Raw genomic sequence first — 22,067 nt, 5'->3', positions numbered from 1 at the left:
TATATATTTCTGGGTCCTGATCTAATTAACCAATATAAAATGATATTGAATGAAGAGCGTTAAATTTACGCAAAAGTTTCTCGTTTTTCAATTATTTATCTATACCGTGGTTTTTATATATAATAATAGCAAAATTGAGTAAACAAAATATTATATCTGATAATTATTGGGAGATTTGATGCTAAAAAAAATGGTATATACAAAATGTTATAGAATGTATAACTTTTGAAACGTTATTAATTACAAATGTTAAGGAATTATTTGAGATTTAGTAATTCTATTAGTTGTCTGATTTATACATCTAAATTAATTTTCATATTTTTGATTTTTTGATCAAATTAATTTTAATTTTGGGTAACCAGAATTAGATAATTAGTTAAAAACCTAATATTGGAATATAGTATCATAAATTCAGTTTTGATAGCCAAAATTAATTATAATTTTGGTAGATTATTCTACCAGAATTAATGATAATTTGTTGTTATCCTTTTTGGTAGATTTTTTTCTACCAGAATTAATGATAATTTATGATTGTCCTTTTTTGGTTATAAACCTAATATGGAATATAGTAGTACAAATTCACACTTTTAGTTTTGATAGCCAAAATTATTTATAATTTTCAGCAAATTATTCTACCAGAATTAATGATAATTTATAATTATCCTTATGGAATATAGTAGCACAAATCTTCATTGATAGGAATTTATTTTAATTTTCACTTTTTTTAATATGGAACATAGTAGTACATCATGTAATAAAAAATTAATTCAACAAAATGTAAAATTTAAGTAAAAAAATAATAGTTTGTGATCAAGTTGATACATTACAAAACAAAATAGAATTTTAATTGGTATATTATGCAATCAACAGAAGTTTATTCGCCACACTTATAAAGTTTGAAATATAATGTAACTACGTTGTATCATTTTGCAGCGATAAATATAATAATGTTAACCTGCTTCCTCTCACGATTCTCTTAAGAGGAGCGTGTAGTCACGTGATTTACAATAAGACTACAGTATCAATGGCGCAAAAATTTAAAATATGAAAGTACTTTAGTTTGAATATTATGTATTATTTTGTTATTATTTTTGTAAAGACATGTGAAAACATACCTATAGAATTCAAATACTTTTTTTTAAAAAATAATATTATATTTTCCAGTAGAGAGATTCACAACCTTTTTGGAACTTCTTTTGATATTTTCTCCAAAATATAATATTTAAGTCTAAATAAAAACTATACCTGGTGAACTCTCGGGTTCCAAAAAGTAAGAAAACAATTTTTTTTTTTTTAATATTTAGTAATTTAAAATGTTTTATTAGACACGGACGTACTAAAAATTTTTTGCGCCATGATAGTCAATTAAAAGTCACGTGATTACACTCATGATTTTTTTTTTTTAAAAAAAAGTGCCAAATTACTATCTCAGCAATAATTAATTACAGAATTAATATGTAAAGAAAATCTATCTGCTATTTGTCACACCAATCAGTTATGGCCGTAGGCGCAAAAAGTATATACAATTGACGCAATAAAGTTGTACTTAATAATAGAAAAGTTTGAACCAAGAATTTTATTAATTGAAACATTTTATATACAAAATAAATAATTTATTTTTAAAATATTGTTAATTCTTAAATTTTTTAATTTCATCCGCACTCCTATAGAACACATTTTTTATATTTTTAATAATCCCTTCACAAGTTTTATAATTATCAACAATTTCAGCAGAATCGAATTTAATCAACTTTTGTCCAACTTCTGCTGCAGCCTGACAAATTTCAACTTGTTTTTCGTCACTCAGATCACTAACTAAAGTATTGATTAAACTCACACACTTATTATTAAAAAAACTTTTAACTTGCCCTTTCTCGTCATCATCAATATCACAACAATCTAATATTGTACCGTATATATTTGAGTATCCTTTGAGATATAATTCTTTAAATAATTCGGAAGCTTTGTCACTATCTTTATTAACACCTTCTCCTCTCTTATATAAAATGGCAAGATTATTTTTAGCTAACTCATGTCCTTGATCTGCAGATTGCTGATATAATTCGGCTGCCTTTTTCTTATCAACACTAGTTCCAATTCCCTTACTATAACAGTACCCTAACATAAACTTTCCGTTTAAACATTCTTTAGAAGATTCTTCAAATAATTCAAAAGCTTTCTTTTCATCTTTATCAACACCATCTCCTTTTCTATACATTTGTGCGAGATTATATTGAGCTACACTATGCCCTAAATTCGCTGCTTTTTGATATAACTCAAAAGCTTTTTCTTTGTCAATATCAGTTCCGATTTCCTTATAATAACACTCTCCTAACATATTTATTGCGTTTAAGTATTCTCCTTCAGCTGAATTTTCAAGTAAGTTAAAAATTTTCTCATTATCTCGACATACAACTTTTCCTTCTTTATACATACAAGCAAGATTATACTGCGCTACACTATGTCCTAAGACTGCCGCTTTTTGATATAATTCGACCGCCTTTTCCTTATTAGCATTAGTTTCAATTCCTAAATGATTAAAAACTCCGAGTAAAAAAATATAATTTGAATCATATTGGTTTTCCAATAACCACTCATAAACTTCTTCTGATTTGACATTATAAACTTCACAATAACGACAAATAGTAGACACTTCCAATTTTTTTTCTTCATTAAAAATTAGGTTAGCCATTTCATCAGCTATTACGCTTATTAATGGCTTTATAAATGAAGAATTTGAATTATTTATTAATTCTTCATCACTTTTATCATCTTGTTCATCTTGTTCATCTTGTATATCTTGTTTGTTGGAACATTCCATTTTCTTACATGCAATTAAATCATCAGAAGCAACACAATTTTCAATTTCACCAGTAATTGAATCATTTTTTTGTCGTCCACTTACAGTATTATATTCGTTTATTTCGCTAATTGAATACATAATTGCTCCCAATTGATCGACTACTTCATTCATGGTCGGACGAAAAATTGGTTCTTTATCCCAACATTCTAATAAGAAAGAAGGTTAATTTTAGATTAAATAAATTCTAAGGATTTAATGTTTTTTCGCATAAGGAAAAAAAAAATTAAAATTTACCGGTATAAAGCGTAACATAAGCCTCAGGCGTATCAGGAATAGGTTCTTCCCTAGAACCTTGTGAAATTTCAAAAGCTAACCCAATATCATATGCTTCACCTTCACTACAAAAAGGTTGTTTACCACTGGATATTTCCCACAATAACACGCCAACACTATATACGTCACTCAATTCATTTAATTTATATTTTTGATTCATTAATCTTTTTGGATCAATATAAGGAATAACACCAAATAATTTTGAAGATTGCACGTTAGACGTTTCTTCAATACTCTTTGATAATCCAAAATCGGCCAATTTAATCTTATTCTTAAGAACCAATATATTATTGGAGTGCTATCAAAAGAATAATATAAATAAATATATACATGCAAATATTATAGATAAAAAACATTTATAATAATTTGTAATAATTACCAGGTCTCTATGCACAATACCTTCGTTATGTAAACATGAAACGGCACTGGCAAGTTGATAAGCCATATTTAGTTTATCTTTCCAAGTAATATTATCGAAATTTTTCCCCAAATATTTTCGAAGCGTACCATTATCGGCATATTCCATTACTAATGAATACCGGTTCAAGTTTAATAAATTATTTTTGTTTTCTAATAATATTATAAAAAAACTTCATTAATTATTGAGCTTGTATAGTATTATAAAGTCCTTAAAGGACGATAAATGATCAATGGGAGTACGTGATAATTACCTGGCTCATATTTTGTAATTCCAAAGAAACGAATAATATTATTATGAAAATCAACTTCACGTTGAAGTTTTAACTAAATAATTTGAATTAAAAATTAATATGTAGAAAAATAACTAATCATATCAATGACTTACAAATATATATATATATATATAATTACCTCACGAGATATTGCTTTAATTGTAGCATCATCAAAATTAAAAAAAGTTTTTAAGGCTAAATATTGTCCTGAACTTTTCCAACTTGCGCGGAAAACTTTTCCGAAACCTCCAGTACCAATTTCTTGAATATTGCTAAAATTCTCGAATTCATAATATTTAAAGTATTTTTTAGCTATTGCTTCTTCAAGCCAATCGATATCTGTTGTATAATCAACATCATTATATTGAGACATGGTAAATAATATAATGATTATAATTGTTTTGCTGTTTATTTGAAAAAAAAAAGAAAGAAAAAATAAAATAAAATAATTCTTTTTTAAAAATGTAGTCTCGTTGATAAGGTTTTTGAATTTTCATTTATTGACGTTATTGGTTAGTCTGTTTATTTATATCTTTATTGATCATCTGACATGATAATCAACAATAATTACATATTTAACAAGATTTAAGTGAAACATATTATCATGTGAAATATACGAACATCAATTTATTGATAAACAAATATCCGTTTATAGCGGTTCGACCTTTTAACGATACTATAATAGTATTCGGTCTTTATGTATTTGGGAAGAAATCCTTCGCAATCATTTGTGCGAGGAACCATATACAACCTATTTTGAAATGCCAATCAATAACTATCTCGTTATACAAATTTGTGCGAGGTGATCTACAAATAATCAAAACCTGTACTCCGTAATCGTTCCGAAAATTTCTTCAATAAAGAGCATAATAATAATGACATTCTAAATCGCATAAATATTCGTGGCGCAGCAAGTTTAATACAATTTTCCCAGTATTATGTCACGTTCATATGTTATGCTGATTATTTCTAAAAATATACGCTTTATTTTACAAAAAAAAATAGCGTAATTGCATTAATTATAACAACAATTATATTTTAAAGAAGGTTTTGCAATTTTTTCGTTCGTTGTCACGTGAACAAAATTAAAATTATGATTGGTTTCGAATTTTTTTGTTGTATTATTTTGAAGATCGTACCATTTTGAAAACCACTTTCCTATTAAAATTTCATTTACATCATTTTTTTTATTCCCCCTTATTATCAATTATGTATAATCATTCATTATATGCTTAACAAAAATATCAGTGAAAATCTGCATGATCCTATTAGGCTGAACGATAAAAAAATTAATACGGTTAGGCGCAAAATATTCCATTCATTCCTTCTTTATTATATTTAAAAGCTTTGTTTTTAACTCTTAAAATCAAACCAAATTTACATAATTGACGAAGGAACAGCTCTGCCTTATATTTTGCGTTATTTATAAAGGAGAGTGAGACTATTAAAAGATAATTTTGTATTTAAGACTAGTATCAAGATGGTAATTTCTCAAATCGAAAATATTTTTTTAGAAATAGAAAATTTAATTAAACTTCTATTCCATGATAAAACTCTAAATCAACCTAAGATTGAGCAAAAATTTGAAGAAGGAAAAGAATTAATAAATAGAATAGACGATGATGACGAGTATGGACTCATTAGGTATAAGTATCACGCAACATACGCTAACTATTTAACGTTTATTGGCAAAATAGTAAGAGCTAGTAAACAAGAAGAACTAGCAAAGAAATTAAAAATTTTTCTAAGAAACTCAAGAAAATAGACACCTACAAAACAGAATCAAGATTATTTATAGAAGCTACTCTAAGCAATATCAATCAAGGTTTTAATATTGAAAAAGAAAATAAAGAGGATACTCAAGAAACTGTAGAAAAAGAATTAGAAAATATTCAAAACATTTTGAGAAAGTTTTAAATGGTTTAATGTTATATCCAAATCTTTTGAAGATTATAGGAATATTGTTACATATGAGACAATTTTGCTAATTGATTTGAATGCGTCTCTGACTTCAAATACTAGTAATGAAAATAGGCAACAATTGACTTCTTCTTTAAATATTTTAAAATCATTAGCTAGTAAATCAGCTTATTCAAATAGATTAGCTTTTATATATCATACCTTGAATTCCCAAAATAAAAAAGAAATTTTATTTGGCAATACTATATTTACAGAAGAAGAAATTAATAAGCGGTTCAGAGATATTGCTTTATACTTCCATTCTGATAAAACAAATCGACCTAATACTGCAACTTGGCTTCAAGAGAAGCATCAAAGCCTAGGCGCTGAACTATTAAATTCTGCACTAGAATTTAAAAAAAACTTGTTAAATGACTTAATTGTAATCTTACAAAATAAAGGTTACATGACTTTTCATGAAAACAAAGCATACAAACTTTGGAAAATTACAATCGATTATCATAACGCAGCTAAAGGTCAATGGAAAAAATTGAAACTGTTAAATGAAGATGATATTAAAGAAATTTCTTCCAAAAAATTAAAGCTTTTTGTCGTGGATAGTGAAATGTTGGCATATCAGGAATATCGAGCAGCTTGCAAAATTGCTGATCAAGCTAAACTACTAAAAAAGCAAGTAGAATTGCGAGAAAATATAGCATTATGCTTATACATTGCTAATAAATTTTTTTAAGCTAATTTATTTGCTTTATCGGCAATTAAATTGCAGCTTAAAAATTATCAAAGGATTACGCAACAGGATTTTATTAAAACAAAAAAGATATTTGATAAAGTTAAAGGTGGAAATCCTATGACAGATACTAATACTACAACGAATACTAAAAATACTACTAACCAAAATACTGCGATAAATCTAATAGACAAACTTGATAATACAATGGCATTAATAAAAATAGTGGACCAGAAAATTTCTCTTTTTGATAAAAAATTCATTTCAAGATTCAATTAACAACGATATAGTGCTTAAAGCTGACCGGAGTTTAGTTCGTTATCAAGTTCCTAAAGAAGTGATTTTGCATGCCAAGAATCGTGCTTTAAAGCATAAAGCAGCAGGAATTGCAGCTATGGGAGGAGGAATATCTATAGCCGTGGCTTCTTACATTTACATCTATCAAGCAGCAACTATAATAGGAATTAGTGCATCAGTTGCTGGTTCTCTTGCGCTCATTGTCGGTTTAGGCATATGGGCTGGCATAGAGTTATGGAACAGAGCTACCCTTCTTTTAGAAGAGACGGAAATTCGTGAAAAACTTAATAATATTATGATTGAAACACTAAAAGCTTATGATAAAGGAAATTATCAAAAGTTTCTCGATGAACTTTCTGTAGAATTTAAGGCAGATGCCAGTCTCTTAAAATTAGAAGATTGTATTAATACTGATTATATAATAGATACCCTCTTAAATTATGGTTTTAGATCTGATGGTATTGCCTACCTTTTAAACTTGTTTGGTGAGGTCTTAAGTAGCAGGAAAATAAAAGTCAAGGGAAAAACAGCAAAGGACATAAAGGCACTTGCAACAAATGCTTTTGATGGAGTACTAAGTGAAAAACTTAGAACTGAGGCTAAAACTTGGGATAATCGTATTTTTGAATTACGTAAAAAATACAACATATGTAGTACTTACATTAAATTTAAAGATTTTATCTCACTTGAAGATTATAATGATTTAGATAAAGAATGTAAAGATGATTCTCAAGAAATGCCTTTCCAATCAAGGTTAGAAGAAGTAAGTAATATCACAAAAATTAATCAAGCAATTTTTGATATATTAGATGATGGTAAAGAAGAAATTGAGCGAGCCATCAGAACTATTAAAGATGTCCAAAATTCAATTGATTGTAATTATCAATTTGTCAATACAGCCAAATGGCGTCATGAAGCTTTGAAGGATTTATTATGGATCATTGGTGAATCACCCAAAGAACCATCTAAAGAATCGCCTAAATTATCTCTAATTACCTATATAGATAATGATGAATATGTTGGTTATCTAAATAAACAATTACAGCAAGCATCTTTAAACCAGAAAAAAATACGCCTCTATAATAAAATAGCAGTTTATTATGAACAATTAGCCGAGAAAGAGGGAAAAACTAATCACTTAGACAGCTTATGTCATTGGATATCTGCTCAAAAGAACTATGAGAAAGCACGTGTAGTAGATCCAGAAAATCTAGATGCTGCGCTTGGTATTGCAAAATGCTTATTTAAATTATCTAAATATACAAAAGTTATTCAACTTCCTAACACGATTCCAAATTTAACCTCTTTATCAGAATATTGGTACTTTCGCGGCATTGCTTATTATAAGAAGGCTGATTATAAGAATGCTAAAGAGAATATCATTGAGGTGTTGAAGCTAGATAATAAAAACAAGTTAGCTGATGAACAAAGATTAATTCTCAAAAAACTAAGCGAAGAAAAGACAATTAAATGGCATATGCCCTATGAAAAAAGATTATCCAATTTTTGTGCAATATTTGTTCAAGTCCGTGCAGAAATCATACAATTATTGCAGATTTTTGGATAAAAATAGTCATACCAATTTTATAGTGTATTAAAAGTGTGCGATTTTTATACAATTGAAAATAAACTTAAATTAAGTATACAGAAATCGTTCAACTTTTGTGCAATAAAAGTTTAGGATATAAAAATTGTGCGATTATTGTACAATATTTAAAAATATACGAAATATACGTTCTATTTTAATACAATTGTTACAATTGCACGATGGGTGATCAGTATATGCATTTTACTTTAATTGTAAGTTGCGAATATATTTAATTCCTAAAAAGTAATATATATACTGTTTACCCATTTATTATTCGTGGTAAAAATTAAAAATTATTGGTAAAATTCGTAAAATAACTTTCTCCTAACATTTTTTTAAGCATTTTTAAGCATTTTTTATAAACTTCTTTACATTTTCTCACTCTTATAATATTTTGAGTCGAAGTTTAAGGAAATCGCGATAAAACCGAAAACCGCGTTTGCTAATAGGTTTTTATATTATAGTAAAACTTGAAAATCACGTTTACTAATATTCGCAAACATTATAACACTCTTTATTACGATCACCTCCTCCGTCTTTACAATTACTTCTTCGATCATTTTCCTTTACTACAATCACCTCCTTCTCCACCACAATTACCGCCGCCACCCACCATATACACCATACTATTCGCAACCACCATCACTATCATGCTCGACGTCATCTTTCTTTTTTCTTATCCACCTTCGTTACATCCTAAATTTACCTTCGTTGTTACATCTTAAATTTACTTAATTTTTTTACCTTTCCTTAATGATTTTTTATAATAAATAAATGTATAATTATTTGCTTGGATATTCTTTTATTGATATAATTCAGTTGATTAATAAAAAAATTTTTTATCAACAATGAAACTCATCAATTTTTTTGATTTTATTATAACTGTATTACTAAGCAATTTTTTATAAAATCCGGTATTGTAAAAAGTGTATTTATTGTATAAGAATAAATAAAATAATTAATAAAAAAATGCTCTTATTTAAAAAACTTTTCACTATATCAATCAAAAAGCCAGAATATTAAGATCTAGACCAGTCAAAGAACTCACGGCACTTAAGGTTAAAAAACTCACAATCAAATCTTCTGTATAATGTATATAATGGGAAAACAATTATAATTAATTATATAAATTATTTTTATCTCAATTTATTTCAATATATATATTTTTATTTGTTAAAAAATCGTTAATTTATCATTTAAAAAAATAAGGTAGAATAATTATTAAATATTTTTTTAATTTTATTAATAAATATAATAAATAATAAAAATTAAAAATTAAAATTATTCGTGAATTTAAATAAATAAAATTAACGTATAAACTTTACAAAATTATAAAATTTCATATCCCGACACTTAAATTACGGAAACTTTTATTGAAAGAGAGGTAATTGGTATGTACCCTTATATAAAAAATCTAAGTAGACTAACTATCAAAAAATAAAAAAAAGTCTTATATACGAGGTTGTTTTCATATAAAAGTTATATATTCCATACACGTTCATGAGTATAAGTAAATGTTCTACCAAATATATCTAGGCTATATAATTAAAGGTCGGGTAAGGAACAAGAATTACATAGATTAGTTATTTATAATAATTTATGACATTACCAAACATAAATTAGAAAGGAACGGCTAACTAATGCTATTGTTGGCACAAATCAATAGAACCACCAACAAAGTATCATTAAAACCTACTGTAAAATAACTTCAATACAAGTAAACGCATTGTCGGTATCGTCAACAACAAACCCAAATATACTAGTAACAAACTAGTAAATTTAAGCGTTCATACCTTAAATTCAAAGTCAATATTGTGTTTCCAAAGCGTGAATTTATTTATAAGTTGAAGAAGTATGAGTAGATAATCATAGAAAGGTGTGATCATGAAGAATTTGCTCATCTAAACACCTTGAGATATAGTTAATTTCACATGACAACCTATAAATATGAATTATAAAAAAGAAAAAATGAAAAAAATTGTTAACCTATACGCGAGTGGCTATTAAAATATCTAATTAAATATCAAAAGAAACACGTAGGGATAACACTTTCAGCATAGGGGTGTTAGCATAAGGGTGTAAGCGAAAATAATGAAAATAATGCTAAAAGGCGTTCAGAGGAAAACCTTATCTTTCCTCGCAATACTGTAGGTTTCATTGAGCATTATACACGCAGACAAAATAATAAACACCCACCAATATATATTTGACATTTAATGATATGAATAATTTTAATTTTTTAATAAGTTGAACGTAAAAATTGCATTTCACAACTAGGCCAATTAGTCATTTCTTGAAATATTGATATTTTTTATAAAGAACATAATTATTAAACAATAGAAATATTTAATGGAAAAAAATTTTAGGGACGAGGAACGAAAAAATAACTTTTATTTAATGAATACGTGGGAATAAAAAAGTTACATCATAAAAATCAGCACCTAGAAATATATATACAGAGGTAGGGTACACAGATGCATCACCACCATAGTGGAATTAGACAGAGTAAAGTTTTGATTTGCGTACAATTTTAGAATTTTTCATCTATAGTTAGGTCATCAAGTTTGCGTATTTTTGGTCTAAATTTAGCTAATCTTATATATATATAATATATTTACTGTACGTACTTATTTAATTAGTATTAATTGAAGAAATTTCTAAGGATTAAAAAGTGAAATTTTAGAAAAATATTATTGAAAAAATAGTAAATTCTATTGTAAATTCTATTTTTTCACATTACGCCACCTGACCCCTATATATATATTTCTGGGTCCTAAAAAATCAATAAAGAAAAATTTTTACAGAATCTGCAAAGACATCTTGTATTACAACAAGAAATTTAGTAATTGACGGGATTAATATTGCAAGTGGTCTAATACAAATTGAAGTTACATCTTATAATTTACATATTATTTGGCTAACAGAAACGAATTTTATGGGTCGTTTATTCATGTTTAGATTTAAAACGGTTAGAGATTCTTTGTATTAACGCATTTGATTCTTAGTATTAACACATTTTATTATCACTATTAACCGATCATTATATAAAATTAATGTAAATCTTTTCATTTATTACTTTTTTTACGAATTGCGAATTAATTTAATACATCTGACAAAAAAATTAGTATTAATTGTATAATATTAATAAATAAAAAATATTAAAAATAATATATATGAAAATAAATATATAATTTTATAAAGAAAAATTTTTTTTTTATTATTAGTTCGACCCCAATCGAACATTTTTTAAAATATTAATCCGACCCCAATCGGATAATATAATCGAACATTTTTCAAGATTAATCCGACCCCAATCGGTAAAATAGTTCGACCCCAATCGAATATTTTTTATTAATCCCGAAAAATAGTTCGAGCATAGCATAATTCAAAAAAAAAAAAAAAAATAATTCTTTTTAGTCTAACCTAAAATTAAAAAAGATTAAAAAAAAAGGAGAAAAAAAGGAGTTAAAAAATTAAAAATATTAGTTTTTTAAATTTAAAAAAATAACTAATTATTTTAAATTTTTACTTACAAAATTATATTAAAAAAATTTTTTTTTTAAAACCAACCAACCCAGATATTCAGATACTAATCGATTCCAGATACTAAAAACTGAAAAAAAAATTTTGTAAATTAGTTTAAATTCTAAGCCATTAGTACTAAAAAAATTTTACCCACAAAATATAAAAAATTTTTAGAGCCAAGGCTCTTTTATTTTAACATTATTACAACTCATAACCATATGATCGTCCGCCCAGCAATTAACGCAATGGCCTTTATACTCTTTCGGTATTTTAGTACAAGCGAAGATGTAATGATTATCATTACAATAATAGCAAACAGCTCCTATTTTTATTAATTTAAAAATTTTATTATTAAATAATTTATAAAATTTACTTTTACATTAAATTAATAAATTCTATTACCCGTTGATTCAAAACATTCGCGCTGTCGGCGCTGTTGACGTTGTTGCTGCCGTTGCCGTTTCTGCGATTGCTGTGATTGCTGCTGTTGCTACTTTTGCTGTTGCTGCTTTTGCTGTTGCTGCTGTTGCTGTTGCTGCTGTTGCTGTTGCTGTTGCTGCTCACTGTTGCTGTTGCTATTGCTGCTGTTGCTGTTGCTGTTGCTATTGCTGCTTTTGCTGTTGCTGCTGTTGCTGTTGCTGCTGTTGCTGTTGCTGCTGTTGCTGTTGCTGTAAAGAAGGCCAGTATGATGGAATTGATGGAGACTGGTGATATGTTGTTGTTGCTGCTGCTATTGTTGTTGTTGCAATAGCTGCTGTTGTTGCGGTTGATGCAGCAGTAGTTGTTAATGCGGTTGGTATTGGTGATGTTGTTGATGCGGTTGTTGATGCGGTTGGTAGTGTTTGTGCAGCTAATATTAGTGCACTTGTTGTTGTTGGTGCGGTTGTTATTGGTGTTGGTACATTTGTTACTGCTGTGGTCGTTGCTGCTATTGTTGCTGCTCTTGCCGCAGCTATAATAATATAATAGAAGTTGTTTTAAAGTTGTTAAATATATATATATATAAAAAAACAAATTTTATTAATTTTATTACCAATTCCGAACGAGGATACTCCGAACGAAGGTACTCCGAACGAGGGTACTCCGAACGAGGGTGTTCCAAACGAAGGCGAAGGTACTCCGAACGAGGGTGCTCCAAACGAAGGCACTCCGAACGAGGGTGCTCCAAACGAAGGTACTCCGAACGAACTAAACGTAGAAGTTTTCCCACTTCCAAATACTGGTGGTCTGTTTATTACAAGTCGTCAAAAAACAAAAAATGTATTTTAAGATTATAAGATTATAATTAAAGATTTTTCTTTTATTTATTTATTTATTTATCTATTTTTTTACTTTATTTATTTCTTTTATTAATTATTTTACTTACTGCAAGTTATTAATAAGCGCGTTAAGCGTCGTTTTATGAATAGAGTTAGTTCCTTCTTTAAACTCCTGCATTGTTGTTTGATAAGCAAATAGAATATTATTATTATTATTATTATTATTATTATAATTATTGGTATTCATTTTTTAGAATTAGAAGCGAGGTAAGAGATACGAAGAAGGTGAGAGACGCGAGAAAGGTGAGAGACTTGAAATAAAATCCATTTTATTTATTTTTTTTTTTTATAAGGAGGTAAAAAAAAATTAAAAATCATGGAATTAGGAGAATTTTTTTTTTTAGTAAAAAATCATGGAAAAAAAATTTTTTTTGTACGGAAAAAATTTTAAAATCATGGTAAATTTCTAAATTAGGGAATATTCCATTATATATATATACGTAGTATTTTTTAGAATTTTGGTGTAATAATTAATAATCTAGTATTATAAATTTAACTATATAAATAAAATAATGGGCTAACTGCAGAATACACATATAGTGCAAAACGTTTATTAAAATATCACATGCAATTTTGCATATCGGTCATATAAGAAATCCAATTGTGAAATAAATAGTAGCGCAAAAATAATAAATGGCGCATTTAAAAAATCAATGACGCAAAAAAATAATGGTAGACCAGTGGTCAGGTCAAATGCTTGTACATTTAGTTATGAAGTATTACATTTTGTTAAAAACTAAACCAAAATCATTGAAACGTCTAGCGAGCACTTAAGGTAAATTCATCATTTTGTTATCACATACCATTCGAATATATTTGAATTGAGGTGGCCGCTGTTGAGTATTAGATCATCATTTTGTAATCACATACCATTCGAAATTGAGGCCGCTGTTGATAAAGTAATAAGTGATTAAATTCTTTTTTTCAATTGATAAAAAGGTTCAAATTTGTGTAATTTTTTTTATAGAAAGATGGTTATAAAGTGTTTAGTAATGTTGCGAGTGAGTTACAGGTGAGTCACGGGTGAGTCGCGGGTGAGTCGCGGGTGAGTCGCGGTGTTCAGTATATTATAAGTATTATATTATTGCGGGTGAGTCACGGGTGAGTCGCGGGTAAAATTGCAGAATTACACATAAACATAAGTAATTCAATTTGATCAATCAGCGTAGTAATTCATTACATCATTAATAAGTAATATTATTTATTAGACTTTTTTTAATTTATTGATATTTATTACATCATTAAAACGTAAGTATTATTTAATTTATGAAAAAAAAAATTAAATCAAATTCATTCGTTTCCATTTTACATTTTTTTTTTAAAAAAAATTAATTCAAAATTTTTTTTCTTCAAAAAAAAAAATATTTCAATTTCAATTAACATTATGTGGACTGACGACAAAGTAAGAATGCTCATCGATGAAAGGAAAGAAGGTAATGCACATTACCACTCGCTTGGCGGTGGTAATTGCAAGTGAGCTTGGTGGATCTCAACTGCTGGAAAAATCAACCAAAGATTCAAAACAGTTTATACAGGACGTCAAGCGAGCGAAAAATTCCATGGTATTGTAAAGGATTGTCGGGTAAATATTCAATATAATATTATACAATATTGTCATTATCTCTTCAAATGTAGGCTAATATACTAATTTATAATCTTTAGAGTATGGAATTATCTATTATTAAGGATCCGAGGGGAAAAATAACAAGAAACGGAGAAAGATATTATTTAGAATTCAGAAATAAGTTTTGGAAAAAACCAAGTATTAACTTTTGAATCATCTTGTAAAGTGTTTTAATTTCTTTTTTAAATTCTAAATAATATTAAATTCTAAATAATATTTTTAGGATTGCAATTCCAACGGTCACAAACACAATTGCAACGGCAACAGTCACAAACACAACAACAGCAACAGCAGCGGGATCAGAATCGGCAGTATCGGGATCGGGATCGGGATCAGAATCAGGATCAAGATCAGGATCAAAAAAAATTACTTAGCCAACAACAACAGCAGCAGGATCAAGATCAGAATCAGGAGGATCAGGATCAAAAATTACAAAGGCAACAGCAACAGCAACAGCAGGATCAACAAAGGCAACAGCAACAGCAGCAGCAGGATCAGGAACAGGAAGTGGTTCAAATATTTGAGGAAGAAGAAGGAGGTTTTCAATCAAGCCTCGCAAGCCTCGCAATTTGGGAAATCGATGATGATTAATTAATGTTAATTAAATTGCGAGGCTTGATGTTAATTAATTAATTTCATATTATTATAATTATTGCTTATTGCTTAGTATATATTAACGTTTTAATAATTAATTAATTAATATTATTCATTCTAATAAAAAAAATTTTTATATTATTATCATTGCTATAATATTAACGCGATTTTTATTATAAAGGCTAAATTGGCCAAATGAATGCCTGCCTAATTGTTATATTTAACTATAAACAATTTTATTTATAAACGTTATTATAATACATTACAATACGTCGTCTATGCAGTCTGTTATAATAAATACGTCTGTTGTTAGTCCAGATATCGGTAAAGAATTCTATACTTATTTGAGAACTATTGCAAATACTTATTCAGATTTTAACGGTAAGTAAGGCAGACGTTTATTTCTAATTTTATTAGATTGAAATTACGTATAATATCCCTACAGTTTTATTTAAGAAAGTTTTATTTAAGAAAGTTTTATTTAAGAAATCCGACATACACATCGCGCGTAATACAATTTCAGATTATTTGACAATTTTTAATTAAATTATTTATTTCTATTCTTCCATACATTCCTTATCAATAATATATGTTTTACGTCCCAATTTCATAAAACCTACACATCTATTGATTGCAGTAACATCAATAAATTGTGTAGAACTATCACCTACAAAGGAAGTTGTACCTAATGAATCTACATTAACTTCATTTGTCCATGTTACGTTCGCTAGCATTATTTTCTGATCCATATATCCGTATAAAAAAAAATAATTAACCTGAGCGTAAAATGATTTAATTACGAATTCTGGGATTGCACTTGGTAAGTGAGCCCATTTGTCAATTTCTAAACGGGTCTAAAATGAAAATTATTAAATAAAACTTACAAAATTAATTTACAAAATTAATAAATGATTATATTGCATTAAATACTAACCAAAACAGTGTAATTAATTCATGCCCAGTCTTTATTTCTACGTATCCATTCTGACCCAATTACTCGACCATCGGAAGTTATTAAACGACCAAATTTTGTTCCATTGGTTTCAAAATCCTAAAAAATGTAAAAAATGTAAATATTAGTCAATATTTAATTTTAAACTAGAATATGCGATTTGCCGGGGGACTTCGTCCCCCAAATATAACATTTATAATTAAAAAAATTCTTTGATATAAATAAATTGAATTGTATGTAAAATCACTAAAATATTACTGAATAATAAAATTTATTATAATTAGATCCTATAAAAAATCATGTTTTTAATAAGGTTTTATACAATTTTTTCTTAAAAATAATATTTCTAATCTATATAGGAATACAGAAAATGCACAATTCCATATTACAAAATGCATCATTTGCATGATTTAACCATAATTTATGCTGAATTTATATTGATTTGATCACAGAAATTACATACTTTAAGCATAGAATTTACATGATTTGGTTAATGAATTTACTACTTAAATTACAATTATTAATATTAGTTGCATTTATATGAATTTGATTTTAATAATATTTTATTAAATTATTAAATCAAATATAAAAATAAAAAAAAATCCTTAGTATCAATGTGATTATAATTAGCCAATAATATAAATTAATTCCTATGATTTAAAATAATGATGTAAGTTGTAATAAGTGTTTTAAAGTTAATACAGCTACAAAAAAACGAAATCTTATAAAAATTAATATTCAAGTAGAATCAACCCGCCTGAACAACATTCAATTAATAAATGAAGTTGATTTCATTTGTCCAAAGTAGATATATTATGCTCTAAATTAAAAAAACAGAATATCATTAAGAAAAATGCAATTTTCTTTAAGCACTACACCTACATTCATGAAAATTAATATTCAAGTGGTTTCAACCCACCCGAACAACTTTCAATTAATAAATGAAGTTGATTTTATTTGTCCAAAGTGGAGATATTACACTCTAAATTAAAAAAAAAACAGAAAAGAGAGTTAATATCATCAAGAAAAATGCAATCTTCTCTATGCACTACACCTACATTCATGAAAATTAATATTCAAGTAGAATCAACCCACCTGAACAACATTCAATTAATAAATAAAGTTGATTTCATTTGTCCAAAGTGGATATATTACGCTCTAAATTAAAAAAACAGAAAAGATAGAGAGTTAATATCATCAAGAAAAATGCAATCTTCTCTACGCACTACACTTATATTCATGAAAATTAATATTCAAGTAGAATCAACCCACCCGAACAACTTTCAATTAATAAATGAAGTTGATTTTATTTGTCCAAAGTGGAGATATTACGCTCTAAATTAAAAAAAAAACAGAAAAGAGAGTTAATATCATCAAGAAAAATGCAATCTTCTCTATGCACTACACCTATGTTCGTGAAAATTAATATTCAAGTAGAATCAACCCGCCTGAACAACTTTCAATTAATAAATGAAGTTGATTTCATTTGTCTAAAGTGGAGATATTACGCTCTAAATTAAAAAAAAACAGAAAAGAGAGTTAATATCATCAAGAAAAATGCAATCTTCTCTATGCACTACATCTACATTCATGAAAATTAATATTCAAGTGCTTTTAACCCGCCTGGACAACTTTCAATTAATAAATAAAGTTGATTTCATTTGTCCAAAGTGGAGATTATAGTGTGTTTGGAAAAATAAGTTTAATTTAAAAAAATTTTATATAAAAAAAAATGTAATATAAAAATTAAGAACTGAGTTGACAAAAATTTGAAATAACATGAATTTTAAATTAATTCTTTCATTAATTATAAATTCAAGTAGTTTAAAAATAAAAATAGTAAAAAAAAATATTTTTTATGAAATATCACAGTATTTTTTAAAAGAAATACACTTATAATTTTAATTTGTAATTATGTAATATCCAAATATTTAATCTTACAAATAGAAAAAAATGTAAAAAAAATTTTATGATGTTTTTATAAAAAAAGAAAAAATTTTAAATTTTTGAAAAAAAATTTCGTCTAACACTTTTTTAATTGATTATCACAAGATCTGCATGATCATCTATACGTTTTTAATTTTTTTAACTTTATTTATTTCTTAAATAAGAGGGACTTCGTCCCCAAGCATATCATTTGTTCATATATGCCAATTTTTGGAATTAGCACTTTTTGACTCTAAAAAACAAACTTTACCAAATTACCAGTTGCACAAAATAATAATTTATGAATAAAATTGTTAATCATATTTTTTTTAATACACCATTATTAAAATTTAAATAATCATTATAAAATTCTTGGAACAAAATTGCAAATAACTTGATGTCTATGTAAGATAAATGGATGAATTTATATTCATCCAAAAGAGAAAATTAAGACCTATCTAATGAATCCAAAAACAAATGAATTGATTCACTGGTTGCTGAGCAAATTCATTCAATATATTTTTTTTTTAATTTTTATCTTTGATTGTTGATATCACCATGCCTAGTAATGCTAAAATAAAGTACATTCTTACCTTTCAAATGAGTTTAAAATTATTTGATTAGCATATGTGAATGCCAAGATATTAATGAACTTGTTAATTGCATAAACTGACATAAAGTTATCATTTCTTATCAAAAAAAAATTTTAGAATCTTATTAACTTAAAAAAAATAAAAAATCTTATATTATAGCTTATATTTTTAATATTTTATATAAAAAAAAGTAGGGAACTGAAGTTAAAACAAATAAAAAATAATTTTTACTTATGAATAATAATTTTTTTTTACTTACTGTTTAAAATAACCACTTTATATATTTATTAATTTTTTTTAACAATAAAGTGATTGAAAAGTGATTGAAAAAAAGAATTGGTTATTATCTTTGTTTTTGAATATAATAAAAAAAATTTTTTTATTTTCTGATAAATTTGGATTATCTGAACATATAACACATATTTAATTTAGGTTTATAAAAGTTAAATGGATAAAATTTTATGAAAAATTTAATTTTGGGTTAACTTTACTAACTGAAAGTTTCTTGAAGTTAAATTAGATGACCTTTGATTAAATATGTATTAAATTTTTTGTAAAGTTTAAAAATTGATAAGTATTGAATAAAAAGTAAAATAATTCTACAAAAAATAATATAGCATTGAACAATACAATGAGCAATTCTTGAGTGAATAATGTTCAGTAAATGTCAATAATCAGTACATAATATTATTTTGCGTATTGTTTAAAGCTCCTGGCCAAATGGTTCTAATTTTTATTTTTTTTGATAATGTGTCAAAATAACTCGCCATCTATCGATGCTAAAATGATGATTTTGGCATCATTTGAAAGCTCTCAATAAGAGGATTCTAATGAGCTCTTAATCGTCTTTCTACGATCACTGGATGGTGAGTTATTACGTGAAAATGATTCTGACCAATTAAAAAAGAATTGAAAATTGGAACTGTTCAGAGCTTTTTTATTATTCAATGTTTTGATCATTGAAATGATCAACGCACTAGTATTATTGGTTTAATTTTTTAATATAAAAATTATATTGTAATGGATAAAATAATTAAACAATATATTATTTTTATTTAATAAATTTTAGTAAAAACTTCATTATTTAATTAAATGTTAATTAAATTTAAGAAATAATTTATTTATCGCACGTGCGATGCAAATTTTTATGTTTATCATTGCCATTTTAAGGGGGGTGGCGATGTATAAGCAGGTTGATCAACATAAATAATTTACAAAAAAGGAAAGTGGCGATGCATCGCACGTGCGATGAATAAATTTACTCTAAATTTAATTGTTTTTTCATTTTTTAATTTTTTTTTAATTTTTTTTTATTTATCTCTTTGACGATGATCAAAGAAAAAAGATGATCAACAAAATTTTTTTTTTACAAAAGTTTATTATTTGATAATTAAACTTAACAAGCAATAAGAGTATTACAGAAGTGTCCAATTTATGATTTTATTCTAATAATGTCAAAAGAAGCAATATTTGCATATAGCAATATTTTTTGAAATATTAGCATTAAATAATGTATTATTATTGAAATTGCGAATATGCATATGCATATGCATATTATATATATATAAATTTGAACTCTAAAGTTCACGTTGCACACTTCCAAATTTCTGAAAAAATACTTGAAGATCACACAACAAATACCAAATTAAGTGAAAAAGTACATTTATTTGGAAAGTGATCATCAATAACTATCACATTAAAAGTATACTATCGCGAAATTGAAAATAAAATAACATAAAATAAAATAATACTAATACATACATTTAATCGCATTTCTGATGCACGATCATCTATTACACATAAATGATCTTTTATTTTTTTAACTTCTTGGAATGTAAGAGTGTATGTTTTAGAAGGCCATTCCCTATAAAAAATATGTATACAGTTTTTATACTGTATATACGTATTTTTGATACAGTTTGCATTTTTACATATGGCATATCAGTATAATGTATACTGTTCGCAAAATGTGCTTAGTAAAAAATACAATAAAGTATACGGTAAACATACTGTGTGATACTATATTAAATTCATACGTCTATAACGTATATCATTTCTACTGTATATCAGTATTTTGTATACGGTTCACAAAAATATTGTAAATAAAGGATACGGTATACGTATTATTCTACAGTATATTAAAATTTATACGTTTATAACGTATTTTCTACAGATATACACAGGTCAAATAAATAAAAATCAGATTTTTGCCCTTTTTAATATGGCTGTCTGATTTTTTGGCAATTTTAATATAATATTTCCGATTTTAATAAATATTTCTGATTTTAATATAATATTTCTGATTTTTAACATGAAATTGCCGATTTTGGTTATTTGTAATAGGATTTTTCGATTTTAATATATAACATGTGATTATGTATTACGGTTTAATATTTATTTATTAACTTAGATTTTTTTTTTATTTCAGTTATAATTATTTTTTTGCCTTAAAAACTTTACTAAAATACTTTTTAAATACTTTATAAAATAGAATTAAAATATTTTTTTTCTTAAATATAAATACATTTAAATTAAATAACTCATAATTTAAAATATAAACAAATATTATATTTTTTTTACATATATTTCAAAGTATGGTTTGAGCATTTTGGCTGAAGTAAATCTTATTCTTTTAATTAAAAGTAGTTTAGTAAGTTTAAAACTGTTAAGATCATAAAAGTACAGTTAATATTTTTGGAATTATTTACATTTTTTATATTATACAGTAGTATTAAGTTACAAATTTTTTTACCTTCAGAGCTTATTTTGAGATCTTTAGCCAAAGTAAATCAACTTCTTATATTAATTGTAAGTTGTTCGGCAGGTTAAAATCTACTTGGATATTAATTTTCACGAAGGTACAGTTAATACTTGATGAGTTATTTACAATTTTCACAACAGTACTCATTCACGACTTTTATTTTTTTCATTTTGTCACTTCAGAGCGTATTTTGAGATCTTTAGCCAAAGTAAATCAACTTCTTATATTAATTGTAAGTTGTTCGGCAGGTTAAAATCTACTTGGATATTAATTTTCACGAAGGTACAGTTAATACTTGATGAGTTATTTACAATTTTCACAACAGTACTCATTCCCGACTTTTATTTTTTTCATTTTGTCACTTCAGAGCGTATTTTGAGCACTTTATCCAAAGTAAACCAACTTCTTATATT

The 22,067-nt window shown here is 26.3% G+C and overlaps 5 protein-coding genes across 5 annotated transcripts; 2 read left to right on the top strand and 3 right to left on the bottom strand.

The window, feature by feature from the left end:
* Positions 1-1,548: 1,548 nt before the first annotated feature.
* OCT59_011519 (uncharacterized protein) lies at positions 1,549-4,201 on the bottom strand (the record flags this gene model as incomplete). Its single annotated transcript, XM_025332081.2, has 5 exons — positions 1,549-3,009; positions 3,098-3,434; positions 3,516-3,706; positions 3,808-3,880; positions 3,968-4,201. The coding sequence occupies 5 exons, from the start codon at positions 4,199-4,201 to the stop codon at positions 1,631-1,633; spliced, it is 2,214 nt and encodes a 737-aa protein (XP_025177533.1). The 3' UTR covers positions 1,549-1,630.
* A 1,107-nt stretch (positions 4,202-5,308) lies between these two features.
* OCT59_011518 (uncharacterized protein) lies at positions 5,309-8,339 on the top strand (the record flags this gene model as incomplete). The annotated part of the gene is made up of 4 exons (XM_066133790.1): positions 5,309-5,472; positions 5,740-6,421; positions 6,515-6,584; positions 6,745-8,339. 4 exons carry the CDS (start codon positions 5,309-5,311, stop codon positions 8,337-8,339), a joined length of 2,511 nt encoding a protein of 836 aa, XP_065989115.1.
* Positions 8,340-12,487: 4,148 nt separating this feature from the next.
* Positions 12,488-13,391, bottom strand: OCT59_011517 (uncharacterized protein; the record flags this gene model as incomplete). The annotated part of the gene is made up of 3 exons (XM_066133789.1): positions 12,488-12,837; positions 12,919-13,112; positions 13,252-13,391. 3 exons carry the CDS (start codon positions 13,389-13,391, stop codon positions 12,488-12,490), a joined length of 684 nt encoding a protein of 227 aa, XP_065989114.1.
* A 1,197-nt stretch (positions 13,392-14,588) lies between these two features.
* OCT59_011516 (uncharacterized protein) lies at positions 14,589-15,419 on the top strand (the record flags this gene model as incomplete). Its single annotated transcript, XM_066133788.1, has 4 exons — positions 14,589-14,667; positions 14,740-14,786; positions 14,867-14,966; positions 15,052-15,419. The coding sequence occupies 4 exons, from the start codon at positions 14,589-14,591 to the stop codon at positions 15,417-15,419; spliced, it is 594 nt and encodes a 197-aa protein (XP_065989113.1).
* Positions 15,420-15,979: 560 nt separating this feature from the next.
* On the bottom strand, positions 15,980-16,846 carry OCT59_011515 (uncharacterized protein; the record flags this gene model as incomplete). Its single annotated transcript, XM_025310882.2, has 3 exons — positions 15,980-16,276; positions 16,420-16,473; positions 16,838-16,846. 3 exons carry the CDS (start codon positions 16,844-16,846, stop codon positions 15,980-15,982), a joined length of 360 nt encoding a protein of 119 aa, XP_025177537.2.
* Positions 16,847-22,067: the final 5,221 nt, after the last annotated feature.

The sequence above is a fragment of the Rhizophagus irregularis genome, chromosome 2 (genome assembly GCF_026210795.1).
Source record: "Rhizophagus irregularis chromosome 2, complete sequence".
NCBI classification, from domain to species: Eukaryota; Fungi; Glomeromycota; class Glomeromycetes; order Glomerales; family Glomeraceae; genus Rhizophagus; species Rhizophagus irregularis.
Note: the sequence above shows the minus strand (reverse complement) of the source record. Positions and strands in the feature narration are given on the sequence as shown.